The sequence below is a fragment of the Brassica oleracea genome, chromosome C5 (assembly GCF_000695525.1).
Source record: "Brassica oleracea var. oleracea cultivar TO1000 chromosome C5, BOL, whole genome shotgun sequence".
NCBI classification, from domain to species: Eukaryota; Viridiplantae; Streptophyta; class Magnoliopsida; order Brassicales; family Brassicaceae; genus Brassica; species Brassica oleracea.
The window spans coordinates 41,719,205-41,734,909 of NC_027752.1; the positions used below are offsets into that span (position 1 = coordinate 41,719,205).

At 40.8% G+C, this 15,705-nt stretch overlaps 5 protein-coding genes across 7 annotated transcripts; 3 read left to right on the forward strand and 2 right to left on the reverse strand.

The window, feature by feature from the left end:
- The first annotated feature begins 57 nt into the window (after positions 1–57).
- On the forward strand, positions 58–3,504 carry LOC106295381 (actin-related protein 5). The gene is made up of 11 exons (XM_013731269.1): positions 58–260; positions 341–411; positions 562–686; positions 930–974; positions 1,059–1,161; positions 1,239–1,348; positions 1,433–1,542; positions 1,639–1,729; positions 1,798–2,235; positions 2,307–2,434; positions 2,513–3,504. The coding sequence occupies exons 1-11, from the start codon at positions 160–162 to the stop codon at positions 3,360–3,362; spliced, it is 2,172 nt and encodes a 723-aa protein (XP_013586723.1). The 5' UTR covers positions 58–159; the 3' UTR covers positions 3,363–3,504.
- A 318-nt stretch (positions 3,505–3,822) lies between these two features.
- On the forward strand, positions 3,823–4,586 carry LOC106292687 (50S ribosomal protein L10, chloroplastic). Its single transcript, XM_013728329.1, has one exon. It carries the CDS (start codon positions 3,891–3,893, stop codon positions 4,401–4,403), a length of 513 nt encoding a protein of 170 aa, XP_013583783.1. The 5' UTR covers positions 3,823–3,890; the 3' UTR covers positions 4,404–4,586.
- A 557-nt stretch (positions 4,587–5,143) lies between these two features.
- Positions 5,144–8,354, reverse strand: LOC106295631 (ankyrin repeat-containing protein At3g12360). Its single transcript, XM_013731588.1, has 4 exons — positions 8,162–8,354; positions 7,307–7,798; positions 6,566–6,975; positions 5,144–6,144 (listed from the first exon to the last, which is right to left on the reverse strand). The coding sequence occupies exons 1-4, from the start codon at positions 8,337–8,339 to the stop codon at positions 5,314–5,316; spliced, it is 1,911 nt and encodes a 636-aa protein (XP_013587042.1). The 5' UTR covers positions 8,340–8,354; the 3' UTR covers positions 5,144–5,313.
- A 937-nt stretch (positions 8,355–9,291) lies between these two features.
- LOC106292643 lies at positions 9,292–10,065 on the forward strand. Its single transcript, XM_013728272.1, has one exon. It carries the CDS (start codon positions 9,380–9,382, stop codon positions 9,905–9,907), a length of 528 nt encoding a protein of 175 aa, XP_013583726.1. The 5' UTR covers positions 9,292–9,379; the 3' UTR covers positions 9,908–10,065.
- A 658-nt stretch (positions 10,066–10,723) lies between these two features.
- Positions 10,724–12,486, reverse strand: LOC106292681. 3 transcript variants are annotated; one of them, XM_013728321.1, is made up of 6 exons: positions 12,279–12,486; positions 11,880–12,186; positions 11,625–11,760; positions 11,368–11,487; positions 11,132–11,274; positions 10,724–11,028 (listed from the first exon to the last, which is right to left on the reverse strand). In XM_013728321.1, exons 2-6 carry the CDS (start codon positions 12,173–12,175, stop codon positions 10,905–10,907), a joined length of 819 nt encoding a protein of 272 aa, XP_013583775.1. In that variant the 5' UTR covers positions 12,176–12,186; positions 12,279–12,486; the 3' UTR covers positions 10,724–10,904. The 3 variants fall into 3 exon arrangements, with proteins under 3 accessions (XP_013583775.1, XP_013583774.1, XP_013583776.1); XM_013728320.1 differs by having other exon boundaries at positions 11,625–11,763; XM_013728322.1 differs by having other exon boundaries at positions 10,872–11,042; positions 11,625–11,763.
- Positions 12,487–15,705: the final 3,219 nt, after the last annotated feature.

The window sequence follows — 15,705 nt, forward strand, 5'->3', positions numbered from 1 at the left end:
CGTAGTTCGATATATGGGCTTTGGGCCCAATTAAATACTTTTCGACTTGTGTCTGTTCATAATGTGTCTTCTTCTTTCCTCACCGGAGCGCTAGCCGGTGGAATTACTTATATGGTTGAAGCAGACGACGGCGACTAGGGCGAGGACTGAGAAATAGGCATGCCGATCGTCTCGAAGACACGTAGGCAGACTGACTACAACCTCTTTCCACCTTCGGTTCCCATTGTTATCGATAATGGCGCCTCCTACTTCCGGATCGGGTACCTTATCCCCATAAACCCTAACTTTCATTCCATCTCAGTTTTACTTCAGATTCTGTTAAAGTTTGAAACTTTCTCAGGTGGGCAGGCGAAACTGAGCCTCGTGTTGTTTTCCGCAATATCGTGCAAAGGCCACGCCACAAAGCTACAGGTCCAGATTATATGATGCTTCTTAGATTACAAGTGTTTGAGTTGATTGAAACTCTTGATGCGACTTAGAGATAATATGATTGTGTCCTTGCTGCATTGCTTCCATATTCTTGTCTGTTTGTTAATGGTTGTGTCTTATTTTATGGTACAGGGGAAACTGTTACCATTGTTGGGGACCAGGATCCTGCGATGATGAAGTTCTTTGATTGCACTCGCTCAGGACCTCGTTCGGCTTTTGACAGCAATGTTGTTTATCAATTCGAGATCATGGAATATGTATGGTTTCTTAACCCTTTTTTTGTTCTCCAACGAGTTCGATTTTTAGTGAGCTTCTGCTCTTTATACCACTTCTGTATTTTTTTTTGCTGGTTAAAGTGTTATCTCTTATTCCTCAAGTTCTCTGATCTTTCAAACTATGACTCTTGAGATATTTTCTCCTGCATGCATTTGTGCTCGTTAGTTAATGCAGTCACTGAGGAACCTGTGGCATTTATCTATTTCATTTTCCTCTGTTTTTAGATCCTTGACTTGGCCTTTGATCGTTTGGGGGCTAGTGGATCAGCGGTAAGTTTCTTCTGTCATCTTGATTTAGTGTTTCATTATACTCCTTGTTAGCTCTTGATTTAACGCCATTTTATGGCAGGGCAGATCGATCACCCAATCCTGATTACAGAATGCGTTGGCAACCCAGTTTATTCTCGTAGCAAAATGGCAGAACTTCTATTTGAGACTTATGGAGTGCCTTCAGTTGGTATGACTCTGTTTTCCTCTGAATTTGATTGTCTCTTATTGAAAAAAATGTTTGATATAACTCTCCTGTTAACGCAGCATTTGGAGTGGATGCTGCTTTCAGCTACAAGTACAACCAACGACATGGGAAATGTCAAAAAGATGGAATTGTTATCTGTCCTGGCTTCACTACAACACACACCATTCCGGTCTGTATCTGTCACTACTCATTGATTGGTATGATAGTGTTTAGAAGTCCATATTGATCTGGTGCATGGTTTCACTGGTTACAGTTTGTCGACGGAGAACCTGTTTATAAAGGATCCTGCAGAACTAACATTGGTGGATATCATGTCACTGATTATTTAAAGCAGCTTCTGTCACTCAAGTACCCTTTTCATTCGTGAGTACTTCCGCTGGATCTATATAATCTCAATTTAGTTCCCCAGGTTTCAAGATTTTGATATTTTTGTTGTCTCCATCTTCAATTTCACTAAAGGTCTATATTTACATGGGAGAAGGCAGAAGAGTTGAAACTGGAGCACTGTTACATCGCTCCTGATTACGTTTCTGAAGCTCGAAAATTCCAGGTAATTTGATTATTAGGTAGTTTCTGACACTACTAGTAAACTAAAACCACATGATGGTCATTGATCAGGAAGGAACAAAGGAAGCTGAAGAGAAAACAAGGTACTGGCAGCTTCCATGGATACCTCCACCCATCGAAGTCCCTCCATCAGAAGAAGAGATCGCGAGGAAAGCAGCTATAAGAGAGAAACAAGGACAAAGGCTGCGAGAAATGGCCGAAGCAAAGAGATCGTCCAAGATAAACGAAATGGAAAACGAACTGCACAGCTTGCACTTCCTTGTGAAGCAACTTGACCAGGTTGAAGAAGATGACATTCCGTCTTTTTTGTCAGACACTGGTTACACGTCCAGGCAAGAGCTGGAGTCTACTGTCTCGAAGGTGACACAGGCCCTTCGAAAAGCAAGGGGTGAGCCGAAGGATGAAGCTGATGAGTTCGAAGAGAACACTGACTCTAACGAAAAGTATCCTCTTATAAACGTCCCTGACAATATGCTTACGCCTGAGCAGGTTTGTTTTCAGAACAATGTGAATTAACGCATATTATGATGATCTGGTTTTAATTATTTGTTGCTTTGCAGATTAAGGACAAGAAAAAGCAGCTATTTCTTAAAACGACAACAGAGGGACGGCTAAGAGCTAGACAAAAGCGTAATGAGGAGGAACTGGAGAAAGAGAGAAGAAATCAATTAGAGGAGGAGAGACGTCGGTAATGTCTCCAATCCAACTCAATAGTTAAAAAAATGAGACATCATTTCATCATGTTGTCATCTTCTTGTTGTTGTAGTGAGAATCCAGAGTTCTACTTAGAGGAGATGCGAGCTCAGTACAAGGAAGTGTTGGAGAGAGTCGAGCAAAAGAAACGGCTGAAAACAAACGGATCGAACACAAACGGGAATCAAAAATCTGGAAACGTTGGACGAGGGGAACGACTAAGCGCTGCAAAGAGAGAAAGAATGCGTCTGCTAACGACAGCAGCCTTTGACAGAGGCAAAGGAGAGGATACTTTCGGTGCTAAAGACGAAGATTGGCAGCTCTACAAGCTTATGAGCAAGGATCACGACGAAGACGACGAACGGCCTGACTCAGACGAGGCTGAGCTGGCTCGTTTATCGTCCAGGCTCCAGGAGATAGACCCGACGTTCGAGCTGAAAGCGGAAGGAGAGCCGGGTCAGGCATCAGGGGAGGCGCCACGTGTTCGTCCACTAACGGAGGAAGACTACAAGATAGTGATTGGTGTCGAGAGATTCAGGTGTCCTGAGATCTTGTTCCACCCTAACCTCGTTGGGATTGACCAAGTGGGGTTAGACGAGATGGCCGGTGCATCTATCAGAAGGCTACCGCACGATGATAAAGAGTTGGAGGAGAGGCTAACGAGCTCGATACTGATGACCGGTGGGTGCAGCCTTGTCCCGGGGATGAAGGAGCGGTTGGAATGTGGGATAAGGATGATAAGACCGTGTGGATCAACCATAAATGTGGTTCAAGCTAAGGATCCAGTGCTGGACGCGTGGCGTGGAGCATCTGCGTTTGCTGCTGATCTGAACTTCTTGGGGAATGCGTTTACCAAGAAGGATTACTACGAGAAAGGTGAAGAGTGGCTTCGAAGATACCAGATTCGATACAACACTTTGTGATCCCTCCTCTCCTATTGTGGACCTATCTATTTGAGCAGCTTTTTTTAGCTCTCTCTATATTGCTACTTGCTTAACTCAGTTTAAGGATGTTTTAGATTGAATATAAAGTTGTTTGGACAATTTACCAAATATTTTCTTTCTAGATTTGATACAAGGATGTTTAGGTTCGGTTCGTTAGCTTAATTCGATTCGGTTAGTTTGGTTCGTAGTTGAACTAAAAAATACTAATTTGGCATTTGGTTTATGAAAATTCTATCGAATTTTAATTGAAATTTATGTTTTCGATTAGGTTTTTAGTTAATAATTTTGATATCTTTGATTTAGCTCAGTTCTAAATTAATGGTTAGTTCAGTTAATTCGAATTAGAATTTGGTTTATTTCTAAAAAACTAACTAACCGAATCGATAACCGATTATTTAAAAAATTGTCGAATTGAACCGGATTTATAACCGAACCTGAACTGAAACCAGAGTAAAATCTCTCCGAATCTGAGCCCTAGTCTCCTCTCATTTCGCACCTTCCAGCGAGATGGCCAGCCTCAGAAGAGCTCTCCTCGTCGCAGGCAAGACGAAGCTCAACCTCCAGAACTGCCACTTCATCACCGGGATCAACTACAACGGCCTCACCGTGAAGCAGCTCCAAGAGCTCCGCGGGATCCTCCGCGAAAACAGCAACACGAAGCTCCTCGTTGCCAAGAACACTCTAGTCTTCAAGGCCCTGGAAGGAACCAAATGGGAGTCTCTGAAGCCGTGTATGAAAGGCATGAACGCTTGGATCTTTGTTCAGACCGAAGATATCCCCGCGGCTCTTAAGACGTTCGTCAGTTTCCAGAAGGAGAAGAAGCTCTTCGACAACAACTTGGGAGGTGCCGTGTTCGAGGAGAAGCTGTACGCTCCTCAGGATTATAAGGTTATTGAAACGATGCCGTCTCGGGAAGATGTGTATGGGATGATGTTTGGGGCTTTGCATTGGCCGGGGTTGGATCTCGTCAATACGTTGGAGGCGCCGGCTGCGTCGGAGAATGAGAGTGCTGCTGCTTAGAGGATGAAAAGAGAAATCCTCTTTTGTGTTTGTTCTTCTGGATTAAAGATAGTTATTTTTTTGTCAAAATAAAAATTTGAACTTACAGTTTCAGACCAGTGGCTTCCTTGGTTTTGTTATAATTGGATTGAGATTTCTTGTCGTATACTGTTGTTTGTTTGAAGGGAATGGTGATGGAATGGTTAAATAATAGTTAAGTTGCTATAGTAGACTTGAGATATCCTCTTCTGCGGCTAGTTGAATGACTAAAACTGCAGAATCCAACATGTTTCAGGTAAACTATTCTTGAACCATTGCGTCACTAACTTCACTTCCATGAAATCTATTGTTCTCAGATGTGTTTTTGGGTAGCTTCAAAGTACTAGCTACTTTTACAGTGCTTTCACTTACATGGCTTTGTCTGCGTGTTCTTAAGGTTTATGCTTCATGTAGACACAATCTTATTCGATGGTTGTTTTGCTACTGCTACTTGTGAACAGCTGTGACTTGCTCAAATGAGAATTGCCCTTCTAAATCAAGCCTTGCTTCATTTTTTTATTTATTTTTGGATCATACGAGGAAGCAGTACACTATTGTCCATTATTTCTCTGTGACTTGCCCTGCGACAGCTCCTCTTTCAATCTAAGTTAGATAGAAAACGTACGCAGCTCCTAATCTTGGTTCAAATTCAGCATCAGGTACTCTCTGTGGCTATCCATTTTTTCTATGCGACTTGCTCTGATGCTACTCTATATCTGAATACAATTGTTAACTTAATTTTGGAATATAATGAGTTGAGCAGTGTTTACAACGTTTTGTGACAATTGTGTTTGCCTATTGATGTTCAGGCTTTTATACACAAACCCGTCTAGTCTAAGCTCTCTTCACCAAATATATTTACATCATTATTATATCTTCATGCATCATCATCTTAAATTGCAAAAATAGGATCAACTTCCGAGTTCGAGTAATCTGAATGATGCCACGAGTTGGAACCACTCCTGCGCGCACTCTTAACCTTCTTCCTCATCGACCTCGTCCTCTTCGACTTCACCACGTAGTAAGTCATTGTTCCAAGAACACCAGCCATTATCACACCACCAACAACCGTCACAAGCTCGGCCGCCCACTCGTTCTTACGCCCAACCACAATGTACGACGACGCAATAAACGCCACAGACGTACACATCGATGCCAACCACATCAGTTTGTTGATCACTTCCACCACCCTCTTCTCAGCTTTCGTCTCTCCTCTCACCAACGTGATCTGGACCACCACGACGGCCAGAGAAGTGAATAAGGCTATTGCGTTGAAGATGAAGAAGATCTTGAACGATGCTGTCCCCACCACCACCGCTGATCCATCGTTGTTGTCTCCTCCAGGCACTGTGAATATAGCAGCAAAAGCTACAGTTGCGAACAGCACAGCCACGACTGTTACCGAGTTGGTTGCGTTGTTGATCCCTTCTCTGTGGAGTTTCCTTAGCTCTTTGGAAATGTTGTGCACGTTTTTGTTAGTTCTTTTGGTCTGTTCGAGCTGGATATGAACATCGTTCTTGATTTGTGTGACAGTGCTTCTCAGCTCGTCTCTTGGCTGGTTAAGCTCATTCGCTCTAAGAGCTCCACGGCGAGCAAGACACTCTTTTATGTATGAAGATTCTTCCGAGAGTGGAAGCCCCTCTGCAATGTCGAGTGCTGTCTTGCGTTCTCTGGTTAAAGCATTGGCGTTGGTATCAGGGAGTGACAGCAACAGTTCTACAATCTGCAAGAACATACCAATATGTGAACACACAAATTAAAGACATCGAGATGAAATCAAACCAGCTAGGGGATACATTAGCCCTGGGCATTTAGTTTTCAGTTCGGTTCTTTTGGTTATAGAGGTTTAGTATCCATTCGAGATAATTTAAAATTATCTCGGTTTCGGTTCAGTTATTTTGGTTTTCGGTTTAGGTAACAAAGTTAGAAAACAGCTAACGAGGTAATAGGCTTTGGTTCCAGATTTTCGGTTAAAAAGTCTGAAAATTTGGGTTTTCCGGATTACATATCAGAAATTTTTGAGTTTTCAGATAAAAATTTGGATTATTCGGATAATTTTAAATATTTCGGATAAAAAATATTCTGTTAATTCATTTTTTGATATTTCGGTTTATAAATAATTTTTTCAATTATTTGATACATACCTCTGCTCGTTTCTTCCTGGTGGCAACATGCAACGCCGTGTTACAAGACTTGTCAGGGAGCATAACAATGGCAGGATCTGCATCAAGCAGGAGTTTCACCACTTCAGAGCTCTGTCCTTTTACAGCCATGTGAAGTGCAGTTTGTCCTTTCTTATCAACACGTCTCGCTAGGTGAGCATCCTTGGCGAGCAGAGCTTTGATGACCTCCACATGTCCTTGTCTTGCAGCTAGATGCAGTGCATTTTTATGGTTAGACCGAGAAATATCTAGCAGATTCCCAGCTTTGGATAAGAGCTGGTTCACAACTTCTGTATGGCCTCTCATAGCTGCCGACACAAGCGGAGTTGCATTCGATGGTCCAAATGTATGGCTAAGCGTCGCATCGTGATCTAGCAAGACCTCAACAATAGCTGCAAGAAAAAACCATATTTTTATTAGGCTTGCGGGTTCGGTTAGTTTAGTTTTTGGTTAGTTCGGTTCAACCTAAATCTTACCGAATTAACCCGAAATAAAGTTTGGTTCGGTATGGTATTTGGTTAGTTCAGTTTTTGAAAATTCTACTGAAGTTAAATTTGGTTAGAATTTGGTTTAATTTTGTTAAAATTTTGGATAAATTTGGTTAATTTATTTTGGTTACACGTTCAGAATTTGGTTAGTATTGTTTAAAATCCTAGCCTGGTTTTTATTATTAACATATTCAGAACAAATAGCAGATCCAAGAGGTAAGGAGAGGAGCTTTACCATGATGACCTTGAATGGCAGCAATATGAAGAGGATCATAACCAGACCGGTTCTTCTTAGCAATACTCTCTCTACTCGAATACTTCAACAGCTCTTTAACAACATCAAGATGACCTTTATCAGCAGCAGTGAAGAGCGCAGTCTCACCTAACTCATTCACCTCATTCACAATCGAAGCCCTAATCTCAGCAACTTCAGCTTCAAACTCTTCCCCACTCAGAGTCCCTTCCATCTGAGAGTTAATGTCCTTGAGAATCTGCTGCACAGCTGCTAAATCGCCGCGCTGAGCAGCTAAGTGAAGCTCAGTGTCGTTGTGACGGCCCGTGACTTGCTTGACATACTTCTTTTTGCCAGCTTGATCCATTCTCTTGCCTGAGTTAGACAGAACCAAAGCTGGCGCAGTTGCTGTTGCGGACGGTGAAGGTGTTGGTGAAGGATCTTGATTCTCACTTGACTGTAGAATCATTCCTCCTTTCTCCATATCTATGTCTCCTGAAGAATTCAATAAAAGAAAACTTCAATAGATCTGGAATATATACACATCTATGTAACATAAATGATTAATCATTTTGGATTTAAATAAATGAAGACAAAAGTTCATAAGTGAAGAAGCATGTGGGTGGTTCGGTGATTAACAGACAAGACTCGGGACCATGAAGATCAGCATGTCTGAAAACGGTTGAATTATTCTCTTCCGACAATCACGCAAATAATCAATCAAACTGCCAAACTTCGAAGAGAATAATATTCAAGGCTGCTTAAACTAAGTTTCCAGCTCAACACAAAAACAAATAAAGTAGAGATCTTTTCAATAAATCAAAGATTCTAGATCGTGTGGTTGTGTGGTTGTGTTACCATCTAGAACGGATGAGGCGGCCATGAGTGAAGCTCGAAGCTCGAAGCTACGAAAGATAGAAGAAAGAAAGATGTTTGGTGTGTTTGTTTTTGAGATGTAATTGAGGAAAGATAGAGAGAGAGAATGAAGGAGATGGGAAAGTGAGAAGTTAGATGGAAAAGGAAGACTCATAGCCATGTGGTCAAATCCATTAGAATATTTGCTTCTTTTCTCTTTTACTATTTAATTAAACTAATCTCAAGCTTTTTATGTTTTATGATTTTGCCCTTTATTAAGTTATGTGTTCGCAAACTTTCCACGTACTTTAGTGTAGGACTTGCAAAGTTTTTTTGTCAACTTGTACATTTTTTTTTTTTTGCAACTCCAACTCGTGTCTTCTAATAATTGTCATATCACTCCAATAAGCTCCATTGTATTCCTATATTTTTTAAAAATAAAAGAATCCAATACGCAATAATACGAAACAATATATTTACTCTTTTTATTTAGAAAATAATTTATTTACTAAATAATATATTTACTCTAATAAAATATAAATAATATAACGTTTTTGAAAATAAAAATGCTATTAGTTTCTTTAGAATTAAAAAATAAAGGTTGGAAGTTGAAAATGCTCTACCTAGTAGCCCACTGATAAAGTCACTCTTACGGTAATAGATGATTAGTTTAAACTTGGCTTTTGAATCTGTTGATGATATACAATATTTTAGTAAGTTACAGACTGTAACGATTGAAATATTATATACTTTGACCGGGAGCCTCTGGTCAAGTGGTAGGAAGAAAGACTTGGATGCCACCACATTTCAAGTTCGATCCATCTACTATGCGAAATTAAGTCACGTTTTCTTAGTCACTTACACGGATATGGACTATTGCATTTCGGCCCATTTGAATATCCGGGAGATGATCTATCCGTAGGCTGCATCTCCCATCCGGGGGTTAGGTATGTGTCTTTAATAGATCTGATTTTAATCCTTTTTTTCATAAAAAAAATATATATATATATTATATACTTTCCAAAGCTTTAGTGTAAGTGGATGTGATTCCACCAATCACCAGTAGTAACCTATTAAACTTTCCAGGAAATTGAGTACCACTCATGAAAATGGAGGTACTTGTAAAAAAATAAAAATATAAAAATTTCTTATCCAACCAAAAGGCAAAGGAGGAGAGTGAGTAGGGAAGGAGACACGAAGCGCTCTGAACAAACACAAAAAATGGCGATAACACCTCTACGAATCACGACCCCTATCCCATCTCTGAGCTTCCTTCCAACCGGAAAGCCACACGCTTCAAAGCTCTTCACCGTCCGCGCCACCGACGTCGAATCAACGGAAGAGACTCCTCAACCCGACTCAGACACCGAAGACTTCGAGTCACGTCTCTCGAACATCCGTCTCAGATACCGAAGCGGAACCGGGAAGAAAGCAGAGGTTAGAAAGTCTAAGAAAGGCTCAGCAGGGCCACCGTCGGGGCTTTACTTGCCGCCGGTGAGTTTAAAGGAGCCGGTTTCGGGCGGGTTGAAGGTGGAGTTGGGGTTTACGCCTTACACCGAGCGGCTCAACGGGAGGATGGCGGGGTTGGGGCTCGCGGCTTTGCTTCTGGTTGAGCTGGCGACGGGGAAGAGCTTGCTGAGTTACCACACGCCTTCAGTTGTGTGGCTTCAGGTGTATTTCATGGCGGCTGTTTCGGCTATGTTTGTTAAGATTGAGAAGGAGAAGGTTAGTGTCTGGCCTAAGGATTAAAAGGTCTATGTGATAATGTTGCTTTTGTGATTGAAAGGTGTATGCTTTTGTATTGTATATGTAATGTATACTCTACAGAATTGAACAGTTACTTTGGAGTGAGTTTGTTGTTGTTCTTGTTGTTTTGAGTAAATGCAAATGCAAGTTTTTTAAAATAATTATGGATTATTAATTATAATGGTGAGCTAAAGAACGTTGGATGTTGAAAGAAGAGTTGAATCGGAGTGATGTTTGTTCTCTTGATTCGTATTCAGTATAATTTGAGATGAGATGGATGTGATTCATATTCAAAGTTGTAGCCGTCTGCCACAAAAGAGTCCAGGTCAACTGCGAAATGTGGTAATCCTAAAAACATTTTGGTTGGCGAGTCTTGGAAGCGAATATTACAAAATTATACAGACTTTCTTCAGTCTTTGACGGCTTTGAAACCGCCACAAAACATCTCTCTCTCAAACTAGGAATGGTCAGCGCAAGTTCATGACTCATTTGCTTCTTATGTTAAAAATTTGATAATCTCTTTCTTTTGAAATTGGGCTATATGAGGCCTTTTAGTTGTCATTGTTTTTCTTGCACTTGTTGTGATGATGACGATGATAAACTGACCAGGGATTGAAAATAACCGTGCCTAAGAATAAGTGGCTAGTTTATGAATCGGAGGCTGTAAAAATCAGACGATGCCATCGCTTTTCAAGAATAAGTATTTTTTTTGGAGTTCATGCTGGTTATAGTTTGAATAAATGCTTCTGAATTATTGAAACATGTACTCTTTCTAATATCAAGTTTTAAGCCATTAAGCATTGTTGCCACACACTTATAAAGTAAAAAGAAACTTACTGCAGGATGTAAAAAGAACCAGATTCTTTAAAGACAGATCAAAACTGAAGTTTGCAACATTAAAGTCATCTATATACACACAAATATACACATGTAGTAACAAAATACTTCATATAAGAAGATGTAGAGACGATAACGGTTGATCTTGATCCAACAAGAGAAGCTAATGTACTCTTTCTGATAGAGGAAAGCTGCTTATGTTGGATTCCATCTTGTTGTATGTGAGGTTTGCGACGGCTCTATCGATTGAGTTCGTCTCAGATTCAATCTCTTCCTCTCTACTCATCCTGCAATCAAGTAATTGTCACTCTGATCAGTTTCTATCCTAATGATATTACCTCATTTCATGTGTGGATTAGAGAAAAAGAAGAAGAAGACATGATGTTATACCTGGCACTATCACCATAAGCATATCTGGATGCTTGCATATATAACTCTTCTGAGTTGGTGCTGACTGAATCAAACTTCTCCTGTGAGTTTCTTGCAAGCCGGTAAAACGTATCACGGAAGCACTTTCTTGTATCATCAGTTAACTAGCAAGAGAGAAAACAAACACTTATTCAATATTTCCAAAGACGAAATCCAAATTTCCAACAAAACAGGTCCATTGTAAACGGGCCACTCACCTTTTCAGAAGCTCTTTGCAGATCGTTCAACACCAGTTCCTCCGAAGATAGTTCATCCCCATACTGTGGATTTAACATGTTCTCCTCAGACAGATCCGAGATTGTAAATGGAGCCTCCTCCTATTAACCACAAAGAGAGAGAAAAAAAGGGAGAAATCTCAGGCTTTAACATCAGAATCTCCAAAAGGAAACCAGCGTTGATCAGCTTCAATTTTATAACATGTAAGAAAAGTCAACTTTGGAGACAAATCTCTTACCTTCAAAGGCATGTCATGACAATGGAACATGTGAACTTCATTTCCACCATACAAAGAGGAAGATCCGACACTGTTGTAGCTGCTGGAAGCTTGATGAACATCTCCATCATTCCCTGGAACATCCTCCAAAATTGAACTTCTTCAGTAAAAACCGGAAACACACAGAGAGAGACAAAACATAAGCATATGCAAATTAAAAATGACAAAGACACTTATTTAGCGATGATGATGATCAAAGAAAGAAAGAGGCTTTACAAGAATATATCATCCATGTGTTCGATTCCTTCGAAATCATGAAGTGAAGAAGCACCGTAGAAAGCCTTTGATCTCTTGGACTCTTCCTCTTCTTCACTCGTCCTCATACCCATCTGACTATACAACGATCCTTCTCCACTGAAACCATCGTAATTAAAACATGTTTCTGCAGCTTCAGGGGAGTTCATGCTCCACCCACCCCACATACCATCAGAACGGTATGTCTCTGATGACGATGACTCTTGATAATTGGGCACAGCAAGCTCTTCAAACTTCATTCCGGAATAACAATCCATGATCGATAGATCTGTCATAATAACAAACAAAGATAGCTAATTTCAGAAACCCATTAGAGAATAAACCTAAACTTATCGAGTAAAAACAGAGAAAGGAACTCACTTTCAGTGAACCGATGAGAGATTTTTTTGATCAGACACCAACCAGAAACTGAGATTAAGAGAGAAGAGAGAAAGTTTTAGATTCGGTTGTCTTCACCTGTAAGTTAGAAGAGACCAAAGAGAAAGGAGACTAATGTGTTCTATGTATTGTTTCAACTTCCGAGGAGGTAAGAGCAGCAATCAAGCAAACGCGTGGTGTAGATAGCGCGTGAGGCAGATCTTGTTTTCGTGGCTGAGAATTCATAGACGAGATTTGTGGCTCAGATCTCTCCTCCATCTAAAGCACTCTTCTCATTGGTCCACGTGTAGTTCACATCTTTCCAACCTTTGTATCATTCCGAAAATAGCCCTCTGAAGTTGTGAGCGAATACTGCGGTAGTTAGAGGATAAACTAGTCATTTGCGTATCAAGAAACGTGTCTTTGATTGGCTTATATCGACCTAACGCGTGGCGAAGTTTTTGTGGAGAGACGAGCACGTGGCATGTGATAAGCGGTAGAATGGCACGTCGGTATTATCCAGGCGAAGGGCATATGCTGGAAAGAAATGGTATCCACTATCTAGCTGTCTTTCAACTCAAAGAATAGGACAATTCTTAATGGGTCAAGGCCCAAGGCTTACAACATAAGCCTTACAAGGATGATGACATACAATCCAATGTGCTTGAAGTGGTTGGATCAAGCATCCCATCATTTACGTGTGCATGCAAATTTCCAAATATCATGGATGGTACAAGCCATCCTGTAACTCTCACCTGTCTGTAATAGATCAGCGGGACATGTAATGTATGTAGACTGGGTAGATACAAACAGTAATATACCATGATAATACATAAATAAGATACATAGTCTATTTGTATAAGTACAGTCTATTTGTATAAATACGGAGAAACTACTCAGCAATCATAATGGCCGACACATGGAGCCCACACGAAGATTTCCGCAGCAAAATAATAAAATTATCTATTAATTAATCATTCAAAATGTCGACACCACTCAGAAGATGACACGTATCAAGACAAGTGTCGGCGCCATTCAAGAAAAAAATGTATCAAGACATTAAGCTTCCTCATTATCAATAAAGGAATGCACAATTGTAGAGATTATTAGCTTATATTATTTAGGTTAGAAGTTATCTTGACCTAGGTCTTACTACTGAAAGTAAAAGACACACGATTTAATGAGTTCACGGCCTCTACCACGGTACGTTTCGTGGGAGAACTTCTGCTCCCAAAATCCACTAGATCAGAGAGACTCTAGCAACACCAAATCAGTGTGCTAGATAGTTTGTTTACAAAGAGCCAAATACTCCAAATCTAGAGGATACAACAAAACCCTTATATAATAGTCTTATGCCTAAGCTATGTATCTTGCTTATCCTTGATTGATCTGATTCTTGTTGCTGTAAACTCTGAGTTTCCTTAATGACTTTGTAACCCTAATCATCATACTAACATCTAATATATGTGCTTCGTATGTGATCAGGTGTCATAAGCTGGAGTGGGCTTGTGTGTGCTCAGTCCATGATGACATGATGTTGTTGCTGGGCCATCTGACTCCTGGTGAAACCCAAGCTTCACAAATCTCCACCAGCTTGGATCGAGCCCATTGATGGCCCATCAGGCAAATCTTTGTTGCCGACAGCCCAACTCCTCCTTGTCTCTTTGTCTTGATCGAGAAACCAAAAAAGCCAGTTTGACTCTCTCTCTCTCCTCTCTCCTTGTCTTTCTCTCGCGAACCTTCTCCAGTGAAATGGACTCGGTCTCACCGTGAGAGATCCCCGTTTGCTCCGCGCAAACGCCGCTCCTATTAATAAATATCTCGTCAGCTCCACCACGATGGCGTTGCATCTTCTCTTCTTTACTCTTTCCATTGAAGTCTCTTCACCGCAAGGCGATTTACTTCTCTGTGAGCGACGATAGCTACCTCCGTCGTGACTCCATCACCTTTACCTCTTGAATATCCTCAGGCACATCTAATCTCTTCTCATCATAAGCGATTAGGATCTTCTGTTAAAAATATCAAGTGAATCTTGTGGGTATGTAACTAACCCGTGGATTCTTCTCTTTTGCATATCTTCTCAGACGGCTCGTGTCTCTTCTTTGGACGCGATTGAGATTCTGACAAGTACCTGAGCTCACACCTGAGCTCCACCATCACGCTCCACCTCTTCCGTAGACCAAGTAATCTCCTTTCTCGGCGAACCCTTTATAATATGCTTTTCATTTGTCGATCTGACTTCTCTGAATTGTTTCATGAGTTGATTCAGCTCGATGATGAGCTACCATAGTTTCTAGCTTGAAACCCTTCCTTGATTAAACATTTGATTCAGCTCCCTGAGCTGTTAACAAACTATCATGTTTTGTTGGTAAGCCTTTCCTCAAATACTCTTTTGATAGGTAACACTCTTAAGTTTGTTACTCACAACTGTATTTTGTGGCTTGATGTAGATTCACTTTATCTGAGATGTTGGTGATAAGTTTCTGAACTCTTTCCTGATCTGGATGCTTGCTTCTGACGGCTCACGAAGCACTTTCTGGATCACAGTGTCTTTCATATGGGAATGTCTGGTGGCCCAATGTTGCTCCACCTGAACATGTCCTTCTGCCTCGGTTCTTATTATCCTCCAGGTGATTCCTCCTTCTTCTACTGACACTCCCTGTTGTATTTGATTTCCCTTTTCCGCACACACTGACTATTTGTTTTATGTCTGTGTATTGCGAGAATGAAATCATACAACTTGAATCACCTAGAACGTCTCTAGTCTTATCAGTTCACATTCAAAAGCTCACAGCAAAGCTGGAACTTCTGACCAGGTATCGTCTTAGTTAAGAAATCTGCAGGATTAACATTAGTATGGATATTGTTTAGGACAATGTCTCCTGCTTCCACTAGGTCTCGAATGAAATTGAACTTGGTAGTTATGTTCTTCTCGTGATTGACTGGATTTCTTGCTAGAGCTAGGGCACTTTGAGAATCGCAGTAGAGTTTGATCCCCTTGCTTAAAACCTAGTTCAGCGCATATTTCCTTTAGCCACATTGCTTCTTTAGCTGCTTCATTGATAGCCATGTACTCTGCTTCTGTAGTAGATAGAGCAACCACTGATTGTAAACATGACTTCCATGAGATAGTGTTGCCTCCAAATTTGAATGCATATCATGTTACTGAACGCCTTCTGTCTATGTCTGTTGCATAATCTGTGTCTGTGTATCCTTCTACTAGACGTGTAGAGTTCTTCTTGAATGTTAAATTCGAATCAACTGCTCCCTTTAGGTACCTTAGAATCCACTGAACAGCTTTCCAGTGTTCTCTTCCTGGTCTACTCATGAATCAGCAGACATAGCCTACTGCGAACCCTTGGTGAGGTCTGGAGCCTACCATGGCGTACATTAGGCTCCCCACGGCGCTAACATAGGGAATCCTTTCCAT

Excerpts from the sequence above, each read along its gene's own strand:
- LOC106295381 (XM_013731269.1), top strand. The coding sequence starts at position 160 with ATGCCGATCGTCTCGAAGACACGTAGGCAGACTGACTACAACCTCTTT. Across the intron at positions 687-929 it reads AATTCGAGATCATGGAATAT|ATCCTTGACTTGGCCTTTGA; the intron begins GTATGGTTTCTT and ends CTCTGTTTTTAG. Across the intron at positions 1,730-1,797 it reads CTGAAGCTCGAAAATTCCAG|GAAGGAACAAAGGAAGCTGA; the intron begins GTAATTTGATTA and ends GTCATTGATCAG.
- LOC106292687 (XM_013728329.1), top strand. The coding sequence starts at position 3,891 with ATGGCCAGCCTCAGAAGAGCTCTCCTCGTCGCAGGCAAGACGAAGCTC.
- LOC106295631 (XM_013731588.1), bottom strand. The coding sequence starts at position 8,339 with ATGGCTATGAGTCTTCCTTTTCCATCTAACTTCTCACTTTCCCATCTC. Across the intron at positions 7,799-8,161 it reads CGCCTCATCCGTTCTAGATG|GAGACATAGATATGGAGAAA; the intron begins GTAACACAACCA and ends TGAATTCTTCAG. Across the intron at positions 6,976-7,306 it reads TGCCATTCAAGGTCATCATG|CTATTGTTGAGGTCTTGCTA; the intron begins GTAAAGCTCCTC and ends TTTTTCTTGCAG.
- LOC106292643 (XM_013728272.1), top strand. The coding sequence starts at position 9,380 with ATGGCGATAACACCTCTACGAATCACGACCCCTATCCCATCTCTGAGC.
- LOC106292681 (XM_013728320.1), bottom strand. The coding sequence starts at position 12,175 with ATGGATTGTTATTCCGGAATGAAGTTTGAAGAGCTTGCTGTGCCCAAT. Across the intron at positions 11,275-11,367 it reads TGCAAAGAGCTTCTGAAAAG|TTAACTGATGATACAAGAAA; the intron begins GTGAGTGGCCCG and ends CTCTCTTGCTAG. Across the intron at positions 11,029-11,131 it reads GCTTATGGTGATAGTGCCAG|GATGAGTAGAGAGGAAGAGA; the intron begins GTATAACATCAT and ends ACTTGATTGCAG.